This window comes from Delphinapterus leucas, chromosome 3, assembly GCF_059928025.1.
Source record: "Delphinapterus leucas isolate spDelLeu-1000000601 "Yukka" chromosome 3, BTC_Dleu_Yukka2, whole genome shotgun sequence".
NCBI lineage: Eukaryota > Metazoa > Chordata > Mammalia > Artiodactyla > Monodontidae > Delphinapterus > Delphinapterus leucas.
Window position 1 is genome coordinate 1,105,563 of NC_143131.1, and position 19,049 is coordinate 1,124,611.

A 19,049-nucleotide genomic window follows, 5' to 3' on the forward strand; every position below is an offset into this window, starting at 1 on the left:
TTAAGAAATGTGCTGCCTTCTATTTCAGGAAGGTTTACATCAACACTGTTAACAGACAAATGAAGGAAAAGGAAATGTGGATCATTGGTATTGGTACTTTTCAGAAAGGCTGATTGATAATATTTTCTTGTATTTGAGATAATCAAGGACAGAAAGCAATGTCACAGGATGTGAATTACTCCTCATGACGGTGAGGAAGGTGCCTATTTTCTGTCTGTTGTACAGTATGTCTGGGAAGTCCCTCCCACACTGAGTCCTTGGTCTTTCTTCCTCTGACCCTTTCACATGACTTTGACTCCTTATTGGCAGGGCCTTTTCCTAAGATTCTTTTGCTGATAATCCAGTCATGCTGTTCTCACACAAAGGCGAGTACTAGAAATAGGCATGTCAGGCTATGACACAGCCTTCCTCCTCCTTTGAAGGGGTAATGACCTTATTCAAGATGCTTTTATTAGGTCTTCTCCGCAAGTTACCGGAGAAAAGTCATTGCATTTCATTCACACAACCATGCTGCCACTGCCAGTCTGGGTGGTTCTTCCAAGTCTCGGTCAACCCCCGTTTTACATGGCTGAGGCGAGGTAAGAAGTTGGACAATGAATTGTAATAACCTGGCTGATTTCTTACTTTGATTTAAAAAAAAACAAAACTAAGCATTATTATTTTTTTCTGCCTGTAAAAGTAGTCATTCCGACCGTAGAAAATACAGGGAAAACATAAAGAATAAAATTAAAATCCCACAAAATATCATCGTTATTAAATTTTGGTATTTTTCCTTCTATATCTGAGTTAAGTTATCTTGTCCCACTGGATGGGTGGGACCAACAAAAGAATTTTCTTTTTCTGTTATGGCCAAATCTACTGTTTCAACCTGGGAGGATCTGTCAGTTTTCTCATAGTGTGCATCACAGAGTTTAAAACTACTTGGAAATACAGCCCAAGCTGGCTGTGCTTCTTCACCTGGTACCTGGCAGTCAGGACTAGAAGCTGGTGACACTTCTTTAATTAAAGAACTGAAGGAGGGGAAAAAAAAACAGAAACAAAAACAAACAAAAAAAAAACAAACAAAAAAAACAACTGAAGGAGAAGTCTGAACCAACTTGAACTTCCTCTGCAACCTCAAGGGCACAGGTTTCTTTCGAAAGTATGAAAGCCACTGTCTGTAAGTTATCACCTTTTCTCTCACTTTCTCGTGGTTTCATTGACGTGTGATCAGCAGAGTTCACATCAGGCACCTCTTCAGGCTCAATTATTTCTTCCGCTGTCTCCTGAAGCTCTAAGCAGGGTAACGGGGCCTCCTGCTGCTGCTCCATCTCACCAGCGGATGCTTCTTCCCAGGGACTCGTGGGCGGTGATATGGTGAGAGTGAGGTCAAGGTCAGAATCCTCCTCTGATAACTCGAGGCTGACTTCCTCTCTATTCACAGATAGGCTGGTTTGTTTGGTAAATGCAGAATTAAATGTTTCAAAACTCATGTGTTCACTGTTTAGACCACTCTTGTCATTCTTTAGTTCTGAAGAGCCATCCGAAGCATTCCTCACTGATGGGATGCAGTCAAGTGAATCTTTTTCTTCCAAGGGATCAGAAGCTGACGATGAGACTACTTCTTCAAGCTGGGACGACTCTACAGTGTCTTCCGAAGAGATGCTGAAGAGACTCTGGCTCGACAGAAAACATTCTTGAGAGAGCTTCATTTCTTCTCTGGGTAACAAATAACTAGAACTTTTAACTAGTGATAATGCCTCTGTTACAAGGCAATTATCAGACGGCGATGGTGAGCCTGCAACAGCCTGCCCTTTCTGTAATGAACACATTTCTTTAGCAAGTATCTCTCTACTCACTGAGAAGGCACAAAGGTACTTAGCGCCTTGTTGTCCTGACATTGCCAGAGAGGGAACGTCCCTAAGACCCTGTGTCTTTTCAAATGCGGACACAGGATGTCTAAGGCTTGTAGCAGGTGATACTTGTTTAATCAACTCCACATTAAAGGGTGTAGGTTTATCAGCTCTGTTTACAACTTCTGTCTGTATTGGTGCATAGGCATTTTTTTCAAAACTGAATGTAACTCGTTCCAGATTAATCACTCCATACTCCGTATCATCCTCCCCTTCCAAGGATGACTGACATTCTTTGATTATAAGGCTGCTATGCTGGATAAAGCCCTGCAAAGCACCTGTTTTTGTTTGCATTTTTGCATGAAAAACATCAACTTTGCTTTCAAGGGTGCTGTACACAGACTTTTGAAAAATCATTGACGGATTGCTGATCCCATCGTAAGTCCTGGCGAATGTGGACTGTGTGACAGTATCATTATAAGATGTCACCTGTGTGCCATCAAGTGGCTCAAAGGTTTTATCTTCAGCAGGAATAGAAGATCCATTAGTTTGGGTACTTCCAATGCTAGAAAGCACCAGATTAGAGGTCTCTAGTTTATCTGATGACTCTTGTTCGGCTTTCCCCCCAATTATCTGAAATGATAAAAGCAAAAGAAATAAATTAATTTAAAAAATCAAGGGCCAAATAGATCTTTTTTTCAAGCATTTACATATGTGAAGAACAGAACAGACAAAGATCAATTTTAGTTTGCTCTGTTCTTTTGAATCTTCATAGGGTAGAGATCAAGCAAATCCCTCTCTTCTTAGGCTTAAAATACCCCCCAAATAGGAATTTGTTTTATCTAAATACACACACACGAGAACTCCAAAACTTTCTTAGTTGCACAGCCTTGTTTTTTTGTTTTTTTTTTTAATGGACTTTTGGGAAGAAAAGCGGCTAGACCACTAGCAATTTAAAGACTTGAAAATGCAGACTGTTTGCTAAATAGCATCACTTAATTCAGAAATGCAGCAGTAGAGGAAAAAGTGCTCAATTAATTTAAATTATTTTTAGTAAGATTAAAAGATAATCTTTAAAGCAAAGAATAACTTATTTTAAACACCAGCTTTCAATTAGACTATAAATGCACTGTCATCTGGAATGTTCCCATGAGGAAACACTAATTATTATCTCTTGTACTCAGAATACACTGATAAGCAGCTTTCCCAAGGTATCAATCTCTATCTTGTTAAATAAAAGTCCCTTACCCCTTAGCTGTCTTCTTAGCTTATAACTGGACATAATCTCTCTCTCAGTTTAATACCTCCCTATTCAACAAAGCAGCAGAAAACACAGTGCAGCTTGCATTAATAAACTCAACTAAAAGGACTGATTTAAACAGTACCAGAAAGGATTTAGCATAAACAGTAACAGAAATACCTCTGGACAATTTTGATAACCTCATAAAAAGGCTGTTTCTTTTCTTCTTTTTTTTAAAGGCTGAAGAATGGTCTTGTTCAGAATATGGTAAAGTGGATTGACCATACAGTTGACCTACACCTGTAGCTCTGGAACACTACGGCCACAGATTTCCTGCCAGATTTTGAAGCAGTCGTGTTGTAAGTCAGGACCTGTGTTTCAAATCTCTTGTTAAAAACATTTCTGCCTTAGTCAAAGAAAGACACTGACCTGAGCAATTGGCAGGGAGGAGCTGAGACTTGGTTTTAAGGGGACACGACTGGCCAGATACAAAGCGTAGAAAACTCTTGATGGCACACTCATTCTGAGAACAGTTCTATGACCCTCCCAATCGTACTGTGGCTGATAATGTTGGGCCATAGTCGTGAATCTCACCATGCCTGTGCTCTTAGTGAAATGAAAACTTTGATAATCCTAGTTTGCCCTAGAATAGGGAGTGGTACAGGATGTGTGTGCACCTTTAAAGTATGGGTACAGTATTCAAGAAGATGACGGAAACATGTTTCTAAGTATATGCTATAGAAAGTGTTAGGAATCGTTAATTTTAACATTCTACTTTCTACTTAATACTCTTTCATGTTTGCAAGAAAATCATTCCTAATTGGACATTACTAAAGTAAGTTAATATATATTACCACGACCGAAAATACTTTATAAGAAACTAGTGTGTGTATAAATATATATGTAATAATTAAAATCTGCCTGACTAAACATAAATACTTTCTTATTCTAAGGTAGTGATTTTATGTATCTCTTTGAGAATAAGATGAAATTTATGAACCCCATCCTCAGAAAAAGAACGCATACACACGTAACATATATTTTATGTGTACACATATAAACACACACATATGTGCATATATATACATAAATACATCCACAGAATTAGACACTGAGAAACAGCTAGAGTGTCCAGATCTGAGTCTTGGCCGGACAATTTACTATGTGCCTCCAGGCCATTCTGTACTTCTCCATCCTCAGTCTTCTCACCTATAAGATGGGTGGCACGGTCCTTACCTCACCCGGCCGTGTGAGAATTAACTGAGCTAATGCGAGTGAAGGGCTCAGACCAGTCTCTGGCCCACAGCGTTCCACCAGTCTTCATTCTGATGAAGATGAGCATCTGCAGACACTCACAGACCCTCTGAGGCTCACCCCTGGACCTGCAAATCCCCACGGAAGCCCAGGTACAGAAACTCAATGTTAACACAGGCACTGAAGGTGCCCAAACCCATGTAAAATTATTCTGTAATAAATCTGCTCTGAAAGCTTAAAAAGGCAGGTATTTTGTCAATCCATTTACTTAGAATCTTGATACAACTTTTTAATTTGCTCCAATTAAAATTCGATTATCAGGCTTCCCTGGTGGCGCAGTGGTTAAGAGCCTGCCTGCCGATGCAGGGAATACAGGTTCGTGCCCCAGTACGGGAAGATCCCACATACCACGGAGCGGCTGGGCCCGTGAGCCGTGGCCGCTGAACCCGCGCATCTGGAGCCTGTGCTCCGCAAAGGAAGAGGCCACAACAGTGAGAGGCCCGCGTACCGCAAAAAAAAAAAAAAAAAAAAAAAAAAAATTCGATTATCCGTCCTATCAGTTGAGAACAGTGAAATGAAACAAAGTGTATTTTTCATATTTACAAACAGTTATCTGCAGACTATGAGAGGTCTGGCATTTTATTTACTGTCTCAGGATTTGTTTTCTGTTTTGGTGGTACGCGGGCCTGTCACTGTTGTGGCCTCTCCCGTTGCGGAGCACAGGCTCCGGACGCGCAGCCTCAGCGGCCACGGCTCACGGGCCCAGCCGCTCCGCGGCATGTGGGATCTTCCCAGACCGGGGCACGAACCCGTGTCCCCTGCATCGGCAGGCGGACTCTCAACCACTGCGCCACCAGGGAAGCCCTCAGGATTTGTTTTTAAAAATATTTTTTAATATATTCAATTTTAGTTTCCTTTAAGGTTTATCAAAGATTTTTTATATTTATTATTACTGCATTTGATCCATAAACACTATTATAGGTAAACAGAATAAGTATTATTCACCTCTTTTAAAAGATAATAAGCTCAGAGAACAAGTAATTTGCCCCAAATCATACAACTGAAAAGCTACATAATTATGGTTGGCTCCCAGATCATCTGAGGCCTACGATTTTTTTCCTCCTTTTGTTTCTTCAATCAGGATGGTAGATAAGCTCCACCTGCAGACAATCCAGACTTTGTAAACTAAGTTTCTGGCATTCTAATCCTTTACATAGCTAGAGAATCCACTTTCCTAAAAGAAACCAATGCCTTGTTATGAATGTGATTTTACGTACAAAAAATATTTCTTCAAAAATAACACCAGCATTTACAGTATTCAGCTTGACCTACCTCATTATTACAGGAATAGATGAAATTCTGGCTTTCTGGGGTCTCTGGATGACCTGCTGTTGCAAACATTTCTTTCTGTTCATTCTGCACCCAAAGCTCCAAGCCTCTCACAGGCGGTGGTTTCATGAAAGGAAGCAGGGGGTCAGTGATTGGGAAGGACACTTTGGCAGTAGGACCTCTGGGAGCCTCATTAGTCTCCAACAGAGGGTCTACGGAGCACCTTTCCACACCGGAGGACTCTTCAATTTCACTGAATTCAAACGATTCTAACGTGCTATTTATGCACACGTATTTTGCTGGGTTGCTGTGTTCTACTACTTTTCGGGATGATTGTATGACTTTGTTTTGATTGCTATAAAACAGAGCTACCCACATATGAAGTAAAAGCTTCACTTCTTCCATGGTATCTGGTAAATCAGTATTCCAAGGCCTGAGATTTTAAAGAAAGAAGAAACCAAAATCATTGAAAATGACTATTTTAGTTGATTATCTTATAAGTAAGTGCCTTAATTATTAACCTTAGTTTTTGTGTTCATTTTTATTTTAAAAATTACATGAACATGAAACAATGAGTAAAATAAAAATGAAGTTGATATAACAAATGATTACAGTGAATCTGCTTGGTATTATTCCCAAGTTACTGGATCTTACACACTTCCTTCTCCCTCCCCAGAGTTTAGCACAAGTATCCCTTCTCGCTACATTTATCTCAACAGAAAAGTTCATCCACTTTCATCCAGGGTCACTCCCACTCACCCGTGTAGTGCTCTGACTACAGTCTTCTCCAGGGGGTTGTTGCTATACTTACTTGCCGTCTAAGCTGAACACGTAATCTGCTTCCCATACGAAAGTGACCTTAAAGGAGCCGTCACAGCTGAATACGGCACGAGAGCGGCAGAAGTCCTGCAGGCTGGAGGGCAGCACCCCGCTCCTGCGCCTGAGCGCTGGGGCCTCGGAAAGCTGCTGCAGTGGGGAGGTGACCTGCTGATGCCGAAATGGCATCACTTTCCCCACTGGGGTTCCCGCTTCAGGGCCTCTTGTGCCATTCTTGGCAAACGCAGGGCCTGGGGCCCCTCTCTGCTGTAGATGCTTCTTTGAATGTTCTGCAAGGAGCAGGGCATAGGAATGCTCCACAGCAACGACAGAGCTTTGGCTTGCGTCGGAACTTTCTAGGGTTTCCTCGGGCAGTGCTGACTGGGCTTCTGCAGGGGCCTGAATGCCAGCAACCAAGCTTTCTTCCTCCTGGCTGACCGTGGGGTCTGATGTCAGATTACCCTTATCAGAGGAGGGCTTGGATAACGGTCCACCTTTTTGACTTTTAACTCCTCTGTGATATTCATGGTCTGATGTACCACGCAAAGAATGTTCTTTAGAAAGCAAAACATCGTTCTGTGGCAATTCAGAGGAGCAGGGCAAGTTTCTGGGCTCAGAAGATGGTGTGGTAGAGGTAGCAGCGCTTAATGCAAGATCAGCCAACATATTTAGGGCCTGGGAGTCACAGTTGACAATGGAGTTTTCAGGTGGGTCTTCTGGAGCCACTGTGATATTTTCTGGTTGAGCTGTACTTATGCTAATAACATCTTCTCGACCATCTGAAATTTCTGATTGAAGCTGTGAAGAAGTTTCTCCTTTGGCTTCAGCATAAAAGAAAAAAAGACACATAACACTTGATTTCCATAGAATTAATTCTTTGTCATATTCCTATGGTTCAGTGAAAATCAACAGTTAAGTCAACATATTCAAGAAAAACCTCTTGATATGTTGCATAAATTGTATGTTAAATTTTTATTACCAGAGTGAGGTCTTGTCCAACTTCCTGATGTATTATAATGTATTTACCAAGGAACAAGTCTTAAGGAATGTGCATATTAATTTAAAAAGAAATCACCCTTCAAAACTGCATGTACTCAGGCTTCCCTGGTGGCGCAGTGGTTAAGAGTCTGCCTGCCGATGCAGGGCATACGGGTTCGTGCCCCGGTCCAGGAAGATCCCACATGCCACGGAGCGGCTGGGCCCGTGAGCCGTGGCCACTGAGCCTGCGCGTCCGGAGCCTGTGCTCCGCAACGGAAGAGGCCACAACAGTGAGAGGCCCGCGTACCGCAAAAAAACAAAAACAAACAAACAAAAAAAAACCTGCATGTACTGACCTACACACAAGGCATACTGCTCAGCTAAAGAAATATACAAAGAGAAAAAAACAAAAACAAGAAAACAAGACTCCTGCCCTCAGAGAGCTTACAATCTAGTGAGAATCTAAGAATTTCTAAGTTTAAAGTGTATATTATAGAAGGTTAATGTACTTTCTTAGAAATCATTTCCCTTGGCAAGTTATTAGAGAAACCACCTAAGTTCAAAATAGAGATGATTTTTAACCGTACTGATGTTTAATTATAATACGTTACGATACAAATAAAAAATGAGAAAAGTAAGAATATTCAGAATCGCCAATTAATTTCAAGTTTTAAAACTTCAGTTTCTGCATTAAAAACATTTCCTCTCTATTCTATCTGCAAAAAAGCAAATCTCCTCATCTACTGATAATTCTCCTTACAGCAGGTACTCAAATCTACCCACTGGCATTCGGTCAGAAAACTAACATTCTCAGGTGGTTTACTTGCCTTCTCAGGACTTTGATTCAGCCTTTTAAAATGTGATTATCATGAAGGACAAAGTTCTCAACAATACTGGGCAGTGAGTCCCTGTAGCAGGTGGCTGGATGGACAGAAAAGCCAACTGTGCTCCTCTTTATAATTAGCAGTAGCAGGTCTGAAATAAATTACTAACCTGTCTGCAAAGCCCAATGACAGTACATTTACAGAGAAAACTCTGGCCTATGAGGTCATCAAACAGAATGACAAGAGTGTGTGTATGGTGAGGAGGGTAAAATTAATCAACCACTGCCCAGTTTTTATTTAAAATATCAAAGCCCAACGGGGTGAGGTACGAGAAAGTGGCCCAAAGAGGGCTGTCTCGTGAACCCTCCGGGTGTACTGGAAACACATTCATTTTAGGATCTGATGTGTTTACTGACACTAAGTTCATTCTATCCTTAAATACTATGGTTCTTACACTGAGTATCACTATGAGGAAGGTCGAATCTAGAGAACACTGTATTGAGTCAAGAAAAAGGGTTCATTTTCATATGTGTCATTTCAGGTAAATCATTTAATAACTGACTTGCTAGAGGTTTTCAATTAATTAAAAATACAATACTGATCATCTATCTCTTTTAAGAAATATAGATAAAATGATGCCAAATAAATTATAAAAAATTAAAGAGTTCAGTAAATAAAAACTATATTGAAAACTTTAAAAAGGACAGAAAACCATTAGTTTCAGTAACAAAATGATTGAGCCTTCTTAAACTCTGATATTTCAAGTAAAAGAAATGAAGTGGATTAGCATGGGTGATTAAGAAATAAAAGAAAAAATTAACACATTATTTAAAAGGTGGTAATCTTAAAATTTTAACTTGGAATGTGGCTGCACAATATATACAGACACTTGCAATACAAATCGCCCTATTTCTGAATACCCATTCTGGAAACTTTTCATTTTCTGGGCTCACTTTTCTGCCAATGCCCAGTTGCACACCTCCTCCCACTAATCGATTAGCCTACAAGTATATAGAAGCCAATTCAGCACAAGGAATTCTAATGACAAGGCTGGGAATACAATGCATTATGTATGTATCTATACTCATCCTGTTTACAAACTAATTGGAAAGACAGGACCAAGACACACCAGATGATTGGAAAATAGTATGAATTAACTCTTTAACGTTCTCAAAAACCCAAAAAAGAAATGGAAAAAAAAGGAGAAATGAGTGCAGATCAGAGCATCAGGAAATGACTCCGGGTGGACTTAGCTGAGCAGAGGGGACTGCACAGGAGTGACAACAGGCGTGGTTCGTGTGGGTGGCACCATGTGCCTGGCAGGGAAGGCACGCATTGGGAAACGGCAGGAGAGAAATGTGGACCCGTGGGTAAGACCACCTCGTAACTGCCTGGGGAGACAAGCAGAGAGGCTGTGTTGGGTATGACTCTCTACAGGCTGTACGGTGATATGACTGAGGAGCTTTCAGAAAAATCTTCAGCCATAAACAACATTAACGAAACTGAGGAAAGGGACTTCCCTGTGGTCCAGTGGTTAAGACTCTGCGCTTCCAATGCAGGCAGTGGGGGTTCGATCCCTGGTCAGGGAACCGAGATCCCACATGCTGCAAGGTGTGGCCAAAAAAATTTTTTTAAACAATGAGGAAAGAAAAAACCAAGCTCATCCATAATACCATCACCCCAAAAAAACAAGAGTTTCTTTCCCTGAATTCCACTAAATTTGAGGCTTTTAAAAAACCTAAAGGTAGATGAGAGAAAGTAGAATCATGAGATTAGACAGAAAACTGATGGAAATACAGAGATATGAGGAAATGAAGGTTTTTCTAAACAAAAAACACCACCACACATACAACACAGTAGGACTCAATACCGAAGATACTGTAAAATGTATAGATTTTGCAGCTTGGTGGAGCTGCACTCTACTCAGAGAGACGGGTGTGAAGAGGGACATGGAGCTGGGAGAAAAGTGAGGTCCGCGGTGATGAGGGAACGTGCCAGCAACGAGGAGGTTCCAGCAGGTGGAACACGGAACCAGCAGTCAGCTGCTGGCTCACAGAAGGAGACTTGGTTATTCACTTCCGCACAAGTAGAAGTAGAAAAGTAAAACTGCTTTTAAAATTAATTTAATGCCTTTTGAAACCAAATACAGGGGCTTCCCTGGTGGCGCAGTGGTTGGGAGTCCGCCTGCCGATGCAGGGGACATGGGTTCGTGCCCCGGTCCGGGAAGATCCCACATGCCGCGGAGCGGCTGGGCCCGTGAGCCACGGCTGCTGAGCCTGCGCGTCTGGAGCCTGTGCTCCGCAACGGGAGAGGCCACAGCAGTGAGAGGCCCACGTACCGAAAAAAAACAAGAAAAAATACAAGTGAAATACAGGATTCGAGATTACTGACTGCTTTGAACCATGTCTTTACAGTTCCCTCTGGACAAACTTATAATATCTTCTATAACTGATTATGGTCCAGAAAAATACTGCCAGATGCTACTTGCTTGTGAATTTAGTCATTAAAAAAGGCCATTTATACTTTAACTCTGCTAAACAGTTCATGTTCAGGCTTTCTGCAGAATGAAAAGTAGGGTCTATTTAGTGAAGGTATGAATCTTGGCACTTTCTTATTTATTCACAATGGGAAACCAAGTTACTTGTCCTGTCAGTGTCTGAACTAAAGAAGACCACAAGAACGTGACAGATTTCAACTGATCTTATACTGTTTCAATATACTACTTTATAATCTCGATTAGTCTGTATTACGGTGCTGAAATTTACAGGAAGAGGACTTCTTACCAGGTTGTGGCTGCTTTCTGATTCTGGGATTCTGATTGCCTTTTACTATATTTTCCCTCTGTTTTTGTGGAGAATTCTTCACAGGTGGCTCAGCCCTTGGAACAGTTTTGACTGGAGATGTCTCTCGTTTCCTTGCCCTTTTAGCATTCGTTGACCCTGGAACAGCTTTAGAAATAGGAGCTTCTTGGTTTTTCCAATCCAATTTGGTTGTCTGTACAAACTGTGCAGTCAGCACTTCAGCACCTTATGCAGAAAAGACACCGTTTTCTAAGGGGTAGGGGGCGCACATATTTATCAGCATAGCTTTCCTTTGATTTGTTTTGGGGGGGAAACTTTAATAATGGGGAATAAAATATAAAATTGGGGGTATTTCATTAAAAGATTTTTGAACTTGCTAAGTGTTGGTCTATACCCCTAATTAGGATTAGGAGAAAAATATCAGAGTAGTAACTTTATAGAAACAAGGCATGACTTAATTTTTAAAAAAGATTCCATAATCTTTGCTGACTGATGTGGCAGGTAAGGCTGAACATGCTAGTTCACAGCACAGGGTGACGGATAATTCAATTTACACAAAAGCGACACAGCTCCCACAAAGCCATGTGGTTAAAACCATGATCACACTGTAGAGAAGAGACTGTAGGTTCACAAAGAGCCATCTTACATATTTTCCTTCACTACACCTAAATATCAAAGCTTTAACACTGCCTGAAAAATCATCTCTTAAGAGAAGACAGAGGAAGGTACATTGAAGAAAGTCCTCTTCTGATTTAACTTCCTATAAATCTATTATAATTGCTCATTTCTCTTACAAAATGCTCAGCTTTACTTCTCGCAGGGAAGGAAGGAAAGAACTAAAGGTGGAGGCACATGAGGAGAAAAAACTATTAACAACCTGCTTGTATCACACGCAGAAAGTGTTTCAATCCTTTAAGAGTTAAAAAAAAATGTTAATAAATGTTCCCTGTGAAAACGTTTTCCCCATTGACTATATAAAATAATCACACGTGTGAATGTTTGCAAATATTTTAAAATCACGTTATATGGAAAATACTATTTCTAATTGATTGAGAACAGAAAACATATTAAACAGTTTCAGAATGTGATGGTTATTAGTGAAATGTAGAAAAGAGACCAGTTTCATTTTATTCTTTTGAAGGTTAGAAAAATAAACGGTTTTTTAAAAAAGCTTTTAGACTCTCTTAATGTTGTACATTTCCCTGGGTCTAATTATTTTCTTCCCTACTAAACTATCAAAGGCAATAAAGCAGCAGTTTTGTTTTTAGAGTAAGACTTCTGATTTTATACTGGTTACAATTTCTAAAATTTTTAGCATAAAAAAAGGCAAAATATAAGTCAAGCAGGAAAACTGTTAAGACTAAATTAAGAAGAGAAAGAAAATAAGATGAGATGATCAAGACTAGGGGAAGCGTAACATCTGCACGGGCGGGAGGGGAACATCTCTCACAACCTAGGTCCTGCGAGGAAAAGGAGAAACACGAAACAGGTGACCCTGCACGGACTGCCCTGCTTATTTGCATCACTCAATGACATGTTTCTCAAGCTGCATGCAATAACCCATGGGTGTATTATAAAATAAACTTAATGGGCTGCAACCAGAATTCTTTGTTAAATGAAACAGAAGATATCAGATTGTATTACACATAGTTAGGGTAAATGCTTCCTGAAATTTCTGTTTCAGTAATGTATGAATTTGTGTGTACTGGACTACAATATACAATGTATTTCTTTTCTATTTTTTTTTTGAGCTTTTGTGGTATTATATTTAGTCATCTTGGCTGGTTTAATCACATCGTTGTTGTTGTTCATTTTTTGGCCACACTCTGTGGCATGTTGTGTCTTAGTTCCCTGACCAGGGATCAAACCCGTGCCCTGTGCACTGGAAGTGTGGAGTTGTAACCACTGTACTGCCAGGGACATCCCTAAAACATATTTCTTATAGTGGATGAAATTAGCACACTTGAGAAACAGTGACAACATATATGTTGAATTATAGGTAATTTATTTAATACCTTTAAAATGGTTCATATAGAGAGAAACCCAATATGGTTGGCCTGGAATTTGTGAGGAAATGTAGAGTGTGAGTTGCTGCTTCATACTGCCGTTCTCTCTACCACCCTCCTAAACACACACACACACACACACACACACAATTTCTCAAACTATAATTGGCCAGAAATAACTACTTGTTAAACCACAGGGTAAAATCTTAATTATCTAGGATCCTGGGGATCCACACACCTCCAGTGTTTCTTCTTTAGGCATCAGAATTTTAAAATTCAAAATACTATAGATAGGGTTGGCAAATTTTTTCTGTGAAGGGCCAGACCTCAGTCACAGCCGCCCACCTGTGCCAGCACAGTGAAGTACAGAGACAACAGGTAATGCCTGAGGGACCCTTTGGCCCAAGTCTGCTCACCTCTTCGCTAAGGGGTCATAGAGCATAAGTTCCCTAGTTTTAAACAAAATACACCACACATAATCTGAGATGACTCTAAGCCAAAATTGTGTTATTTGTCGTGCTCTGTTCACTGAAGTGCATTTGACTAACATTAAATGGCTCTGGATGCTGATTCTCCCTCAGTTTTCAGGGGGCAACAAAACCACTTGAGGAACTGTTTCAATATATATGTCTCGAGGCCACTGGACCTTGTTTCAGTAGGTCTGTAGTAGGATCCAGACGACCACTTTTAAAACACACAAAGGATTAGAAATTCTGCCCCAGGATGCTCTAGTTCTGGGAGAGTCCAGGCACTTTCCCCCCTCTTTAAACATGTTCAGGCTATCACTTACCAGTTTTTGCCATCTGTTCTTAGTGTGCCTGATTTTAGCAGATCCTCTTCTTCCACTCGAATTTGTCCGAGGACAGTTCAGAAACTGAATGACCTTATTTCTTGGACAGGTAAGTAAATAACTGAGTGATGATTTGAGCAGTTTTACAAGTGAAATACAAGCTTTTGGTGGGTGGGCTTTTGTCCTATTTCTTGATTTTCATGTTATCTAGATTAGCGCTTCTCCAACTTTAGCATGCACACAGATCACCTGGAGAGAGCTAATGGACACTGTCAAGCTACAGTCCAGGATGGTCACACAGGAACAGGGTTAACACACAACAGTTATTACTAATTGCTCAGCTGAAAATCCATACAGACCATGCTTACCGTTTTCTCTTTTCTGACGGAACTTGAGAGTTGTGCGAGAGTCTGGACGCTTCTTTGCTCCACCACGAGTTCTTCTGGGAAAGGGACGGCACAACTTCACCCTTTTACTCTGTACCACGGGCAGCGTGCCTGCTTTTCTCTTACGCTGAACTCTCAGATTTGATGCGGGACTTAATGGGACCAGAGTTCCCTGTCTTGTTTTAAACATCTCTTCAGAATTCTTTTGTGTTTCTGTTTCTTTTCTTACTTCTGCCGCTGAGTCGTGAAATTCAGCACCTGGAGTCATAACTAAAGAAAATCCAGCATCACAAATTCCATCTGAAATACCTTATTTCTTGGACAGGTAAGTAAATAACTGAGTGATGATCTGAGCAGTTTTACAAGTGAAATACAAGCTTTTGGTGGGTGGGCTTTTGTCCTATTTCTTGATTTTCATGTTATCTAGATTAGCGCTTCTCCAACTTTAGCATGCACACAGATCACCTGGAGAGAGCTAACGGACACTGTCAAGCTACAGTCCAGGATGGTCACACAGGAACAGGGTTAACACACAACAGTTATTACTAATTGCTCATCTGAAAATCCATACAGACCATGCTTACCGTTTTCTCTTTTCTGACGGAACTTGAGAGTTGTGCGAGAGTGTGGACGCTTCTTTGCTCCACCACGAGTTCTTCTGGGAAAGGGACGGCACAACTTCACCCTTTTACTCTGTACCACGGGCAGCGTGCCTGCTTTTCTCTTACGCTGAACTCTCAGATTTGATGCGGGACTTAATGGGACCAGAGCTCCCTGCCTTGCTTTAAACATCTCTTCAGAATTCTTTTGTGTTTCTGTTTCTTTTCTTACTTCTGCCGCTGAGTTGTGAAATTCAGCACCTGGAGTCATAACTAAAGAAAATCCAGCATCACAAATTCCATCTGAAATACCTTATTTCTTGGACAGGTAAGTAAATAACTGAGTGATGATCTGAGCAGTTTTACAAGTGAAATACAAGCTTTTGGTGGGTGGGCTTTTGTCCTATTTCTTGATTTTCATGTTATCTAGATTAGCGCTTCTCCAACTTTAGCATGCACACAGATCACCTGGAGAGAGCTAACGGACACTGTCAAGCTACAGTCCAGGATGGTCACACAGGAACAGGGTTAACACACAACAGTTATTACTAATTGCTCATCTGAAAATCCATACAGACCATGCTTACCGTTTTCTCTTTTCTGACGGAACTTGAGAGTTGTGCGAGAGTGTGGACGCTTCTTTGCTCCACCACGAGTTCTTCTGGGAAAGGGACGGCACAACTTCACCCTTTTACTCTGTACCACGGGCAGCGTGCCTGCTTTTCTCTTACGCTGAACTCTCAGATTTGATGCGGGACTTAATGGGACCAGAGCTCCCTGCCTTGCTTTAAACATCTCTTCAGAATTCTTTTGTGTTTCTGTTTCTTTTCTTACTTCTGCCGCTGAGTTGTGAAATTCAGCACCTGGAGTCATAACTAAAGAAAATCCAGCATCACAAATTCCATCTGAAATACCTTATTTCTTGGACAGGTAAGTAAATAACTGAGTGATGATCTGAGCAGTTTTACAAGTGAAATACAAGCTTTTGGTGGGTGGGCTTTTGTCCTATTTCTTGATTTTCATGTTATCTAGATTAGCGCTTCTCCAACTTTAGCATGCACACAGATCACCTGGAGAGAGCTAACGGACACTGTCAAGCTACGGTCCAGGATGGTCACACAGGAACAGGGTTGACACACAACAGTTATTACTAATTGCTCATCTGAAAATCCATACAGACCATGCTTACCGTTTTCTCTTTTCTGACGGAACTTGAGAGTTGTGCGAGAGTCTGGACGCTTCTTTGCTCCACCACGAGTTCTTCTGGGAAAGGGACGGCACAACTTCACCCTTTTACTCTGTACCACGGGCAGCGTGCCTGCTTTTCTCTTACGCTGAACTCTCAGATTTGATGCGGGACTTAATGGGACCAGAGCTCCCTGCCTTGCTTTAAACATCTCTTCAGAATTCTTTTGTGTTTCTGTTTCTTTTCTTACTTCTGCCGCTGAGTCGTGAAATTCAGCACCTGGAGTTATAACTAAAGAAAATCCAGCATCAATAAATTCCATCTGAAATACCGTACTTCTTAGACAGGTAAGTAAATAACTGAGTGATGATTTGAGCAGTTTTACAAGTGAAATACAAGCTTTTGGTGGGTGGGCTTTTGTCCTATTTCTTGATTTTCATGTTATCTAGATTAGCGCTTCTCCAACTTTAGCATGCACACAGATCACCTGGAGAGAGCTAACGGACACTGTCAAGCTACAGTCCAGGATGGTCACACAGGAACAGGGTTAACACACAACAGTTATTACTAATTGCTCAGCTGAAAATCCATACAGAACATGCTTACCGTTTTCTCTTTTCTGACGGAACTTGAGAGTTGTGCGAGAGTGTGGACGCTTCTTTGCTCCACCACGAGTTCTTCTGGGAAAGGGACGGCACAACTTCACCCTTTTACTCTGTACCACGGGCAGCGTGCCTGCTTTTCTCTTACGCTGAACTCTCAGATTTGATGCGGGACTTAATGGGACCAGAGCTCCCTGCCTTGCTTTAAACATCTCTTCAGAATTCTTTTGTGTTTCTGTTTCTTTTCTTACTTCTGCCGCTGAGTCGTGAAATTCAGCATTTGGAGTCATAACTAAAGAAGATCCAGCGTCACAAATTCCATCTGAAATACATGGAGACTGAGGACAGTCTGCCAATAAGTCTAGTGCAGTAGATACTTCCAAAATGTACCCATTAGGATTTGAAGAATAAGATCTCAACTGAGTTAAAGACTGTAAAGGGCACTTTTCAGCTGGAGGAGTCAAGTCAAAACCACTGGACACTTTGCCAAAGAATGCAGTCTCTTTAATTCCATCCTGAGAAGCAGCAGTCAATGAAGGACTTTTGTCCACCTTGTACAGTTCTTGGAGATTATGCTTTACTAATGTGTTTGGACAGATTCCTTTTTCAGAAAATGATTTCTTTGCTTCCAGCAGGGCACAATTAAGGGCAGGTAAAATAGGTACCACCTTCAATGAGATGTCATCTTCAACTTTCAAGTCTTTCAGCCCTAAAATATATACACATGTATTAAAAACCCAAAGTTCTTGTTTTTTCAAAAACATGCAGGAAAAAACGCTTTAGATTACAAAATTACAGGATGGTTAAATATGATACAGTGTTTCAAATGGTAATCTAAATAGCAATTAATAGAAGACTTATGGATGCACTTAATGAACATATATTATCTCCATATATATGAAAACACGCACACACAGAACCAAAAAAGAGTCACTCAGATGGGATCACCAGGTGAGAATGAAGAAGGCAGGCCCGCCTGCAGCTCCATCTCATCTGACCAGGAGCCCAGCGTGGGCTCAACGCACCGGCATTTAGAGTTGGCAGAATTACTTTTCTATTCTCATCTTCTGCTTTTAAAATGTATCTAATCTGTACCTTATATGACCTACTTCAAATTCTCTTAAGAAGGTAGTCACAGGTGCAAACTTTCAGTTATAGGATAAATAAGTACTAGAGATGTAATGTACAACATAATAAAAAATAATTAACACTGCTGATGTTACATATGAAAGTTAAGAAAGTAAATACTGGGACTTCCCTGGTGGCGCAGTGGTTGAGAATCCACCTGCCTTTGCAGGGTACACGGGTTCGAGCTCTGGTCTGGGAAGATCCCACATGCCATGGAGCAACAAAGCCCGTGCACCACAACTACTGAGCCTGCGCTCTAGAGACTGCGAGCCACAACTACTGAGCTTGCATGCCACAACTACCGAAGCCCGCGTGCCTAGAGCCAGTGCTCTGCAACAATAGAAGCTACCACAATGAGAAGCACGTGCACTGCAATGAAGAGTAGCCCCCGCTAGCCGCAACTAGAGAAAGCCTGCAGCAACGAGGACCCAACGCAGCCAAAGAAGGAAAAAGAAGGGAAATACTAATAGTTCTCATCACAAGGGAAAAAATGTTTTTTCTATTTTCTTTAATTTTGTATCTATATGATATGATGGATGTTCACTAGAATTACTGTGGTAGTTGTTTCATAATGTATGTAAGTCAAATCTTTATGCTGGTAAACCCTAAACTTATATAGTGCTGTATGTCAATTATATAATATCTCAATAAAACTGGAAGAAACTAGAGTTACAACACAAACCAGTTGAACTAAAAGAAAGTAAACCCTAAGTAACCCCCAACTCTCATGGTAACTACTGCTATATATTTCATCACCTTCTCTAGCAAATGCAATTTTTTAATATTATGTAACTAGACTGACTAGTCTGTATTTTACTTCCTCTCCCTGGTTCACTCTCTGACTGAAATGCTAATTTTTCAGCAACTCAATAACCTAAAGGAAAAGAGTACAGGAAAAAAGAGAAAAGGTCAGGTCACTGAGAAATAGGTAATAAAATCCTAGAAAATGTAATTTATCAGTAATAAAAAACCCACAGATAATAAAGACCTTTGGTGCCTACTAAACTGAAGTATACCATTCTTTTTAACGAAAAAGTAACTGCAAAATTAAGAAACACCTAGCTGAATACGTTTATACTTGAGCAGGTATCAGGAAAAGAATGGCAAATAAAAATAAATGGGAAAATGTGGCTAGCCATTAAAATAAAAATTCCTTTCTCTGCAGTTCATTTAGATAGTAAAAGGAAAAATAAAACATGACAAAGTTCTTATGTACTGCTAACAGTTCACGATAAAGCAGCAGTTTTCTAGACAACTTCATTATTTCAAGAATTTGGA

The 19,049-nt window shown here is 40.7% G+C and overlaps 1 protein-coding gene across 1 annotated transcript; it reads right to left on the minus strand.

The window, feature by feature from the left end:
• Positions 1-985: 985 nt before the first annotated feature.
• LOC149749490 (protein TASOR 2-like) lies at positions 986-17,422 on the minus strand. The gene is given in 6 exon segments (XM_089908626.1): positions 986-2,465; positions 5,659-6,088; positions 6,415-6,467; positions 6,469-7,292; positions 11,057-11,299; positions 16,648-17,422. Coding segments are annotated over 6 exon segments (3,777 nt in total). The 5' UTR covers positions 17,408-17,422; the 3' UTR covers positions 986-998.
• Between the last annotated feature and the right edge of the window lie 1,627 nt (positions 17,423-19,049).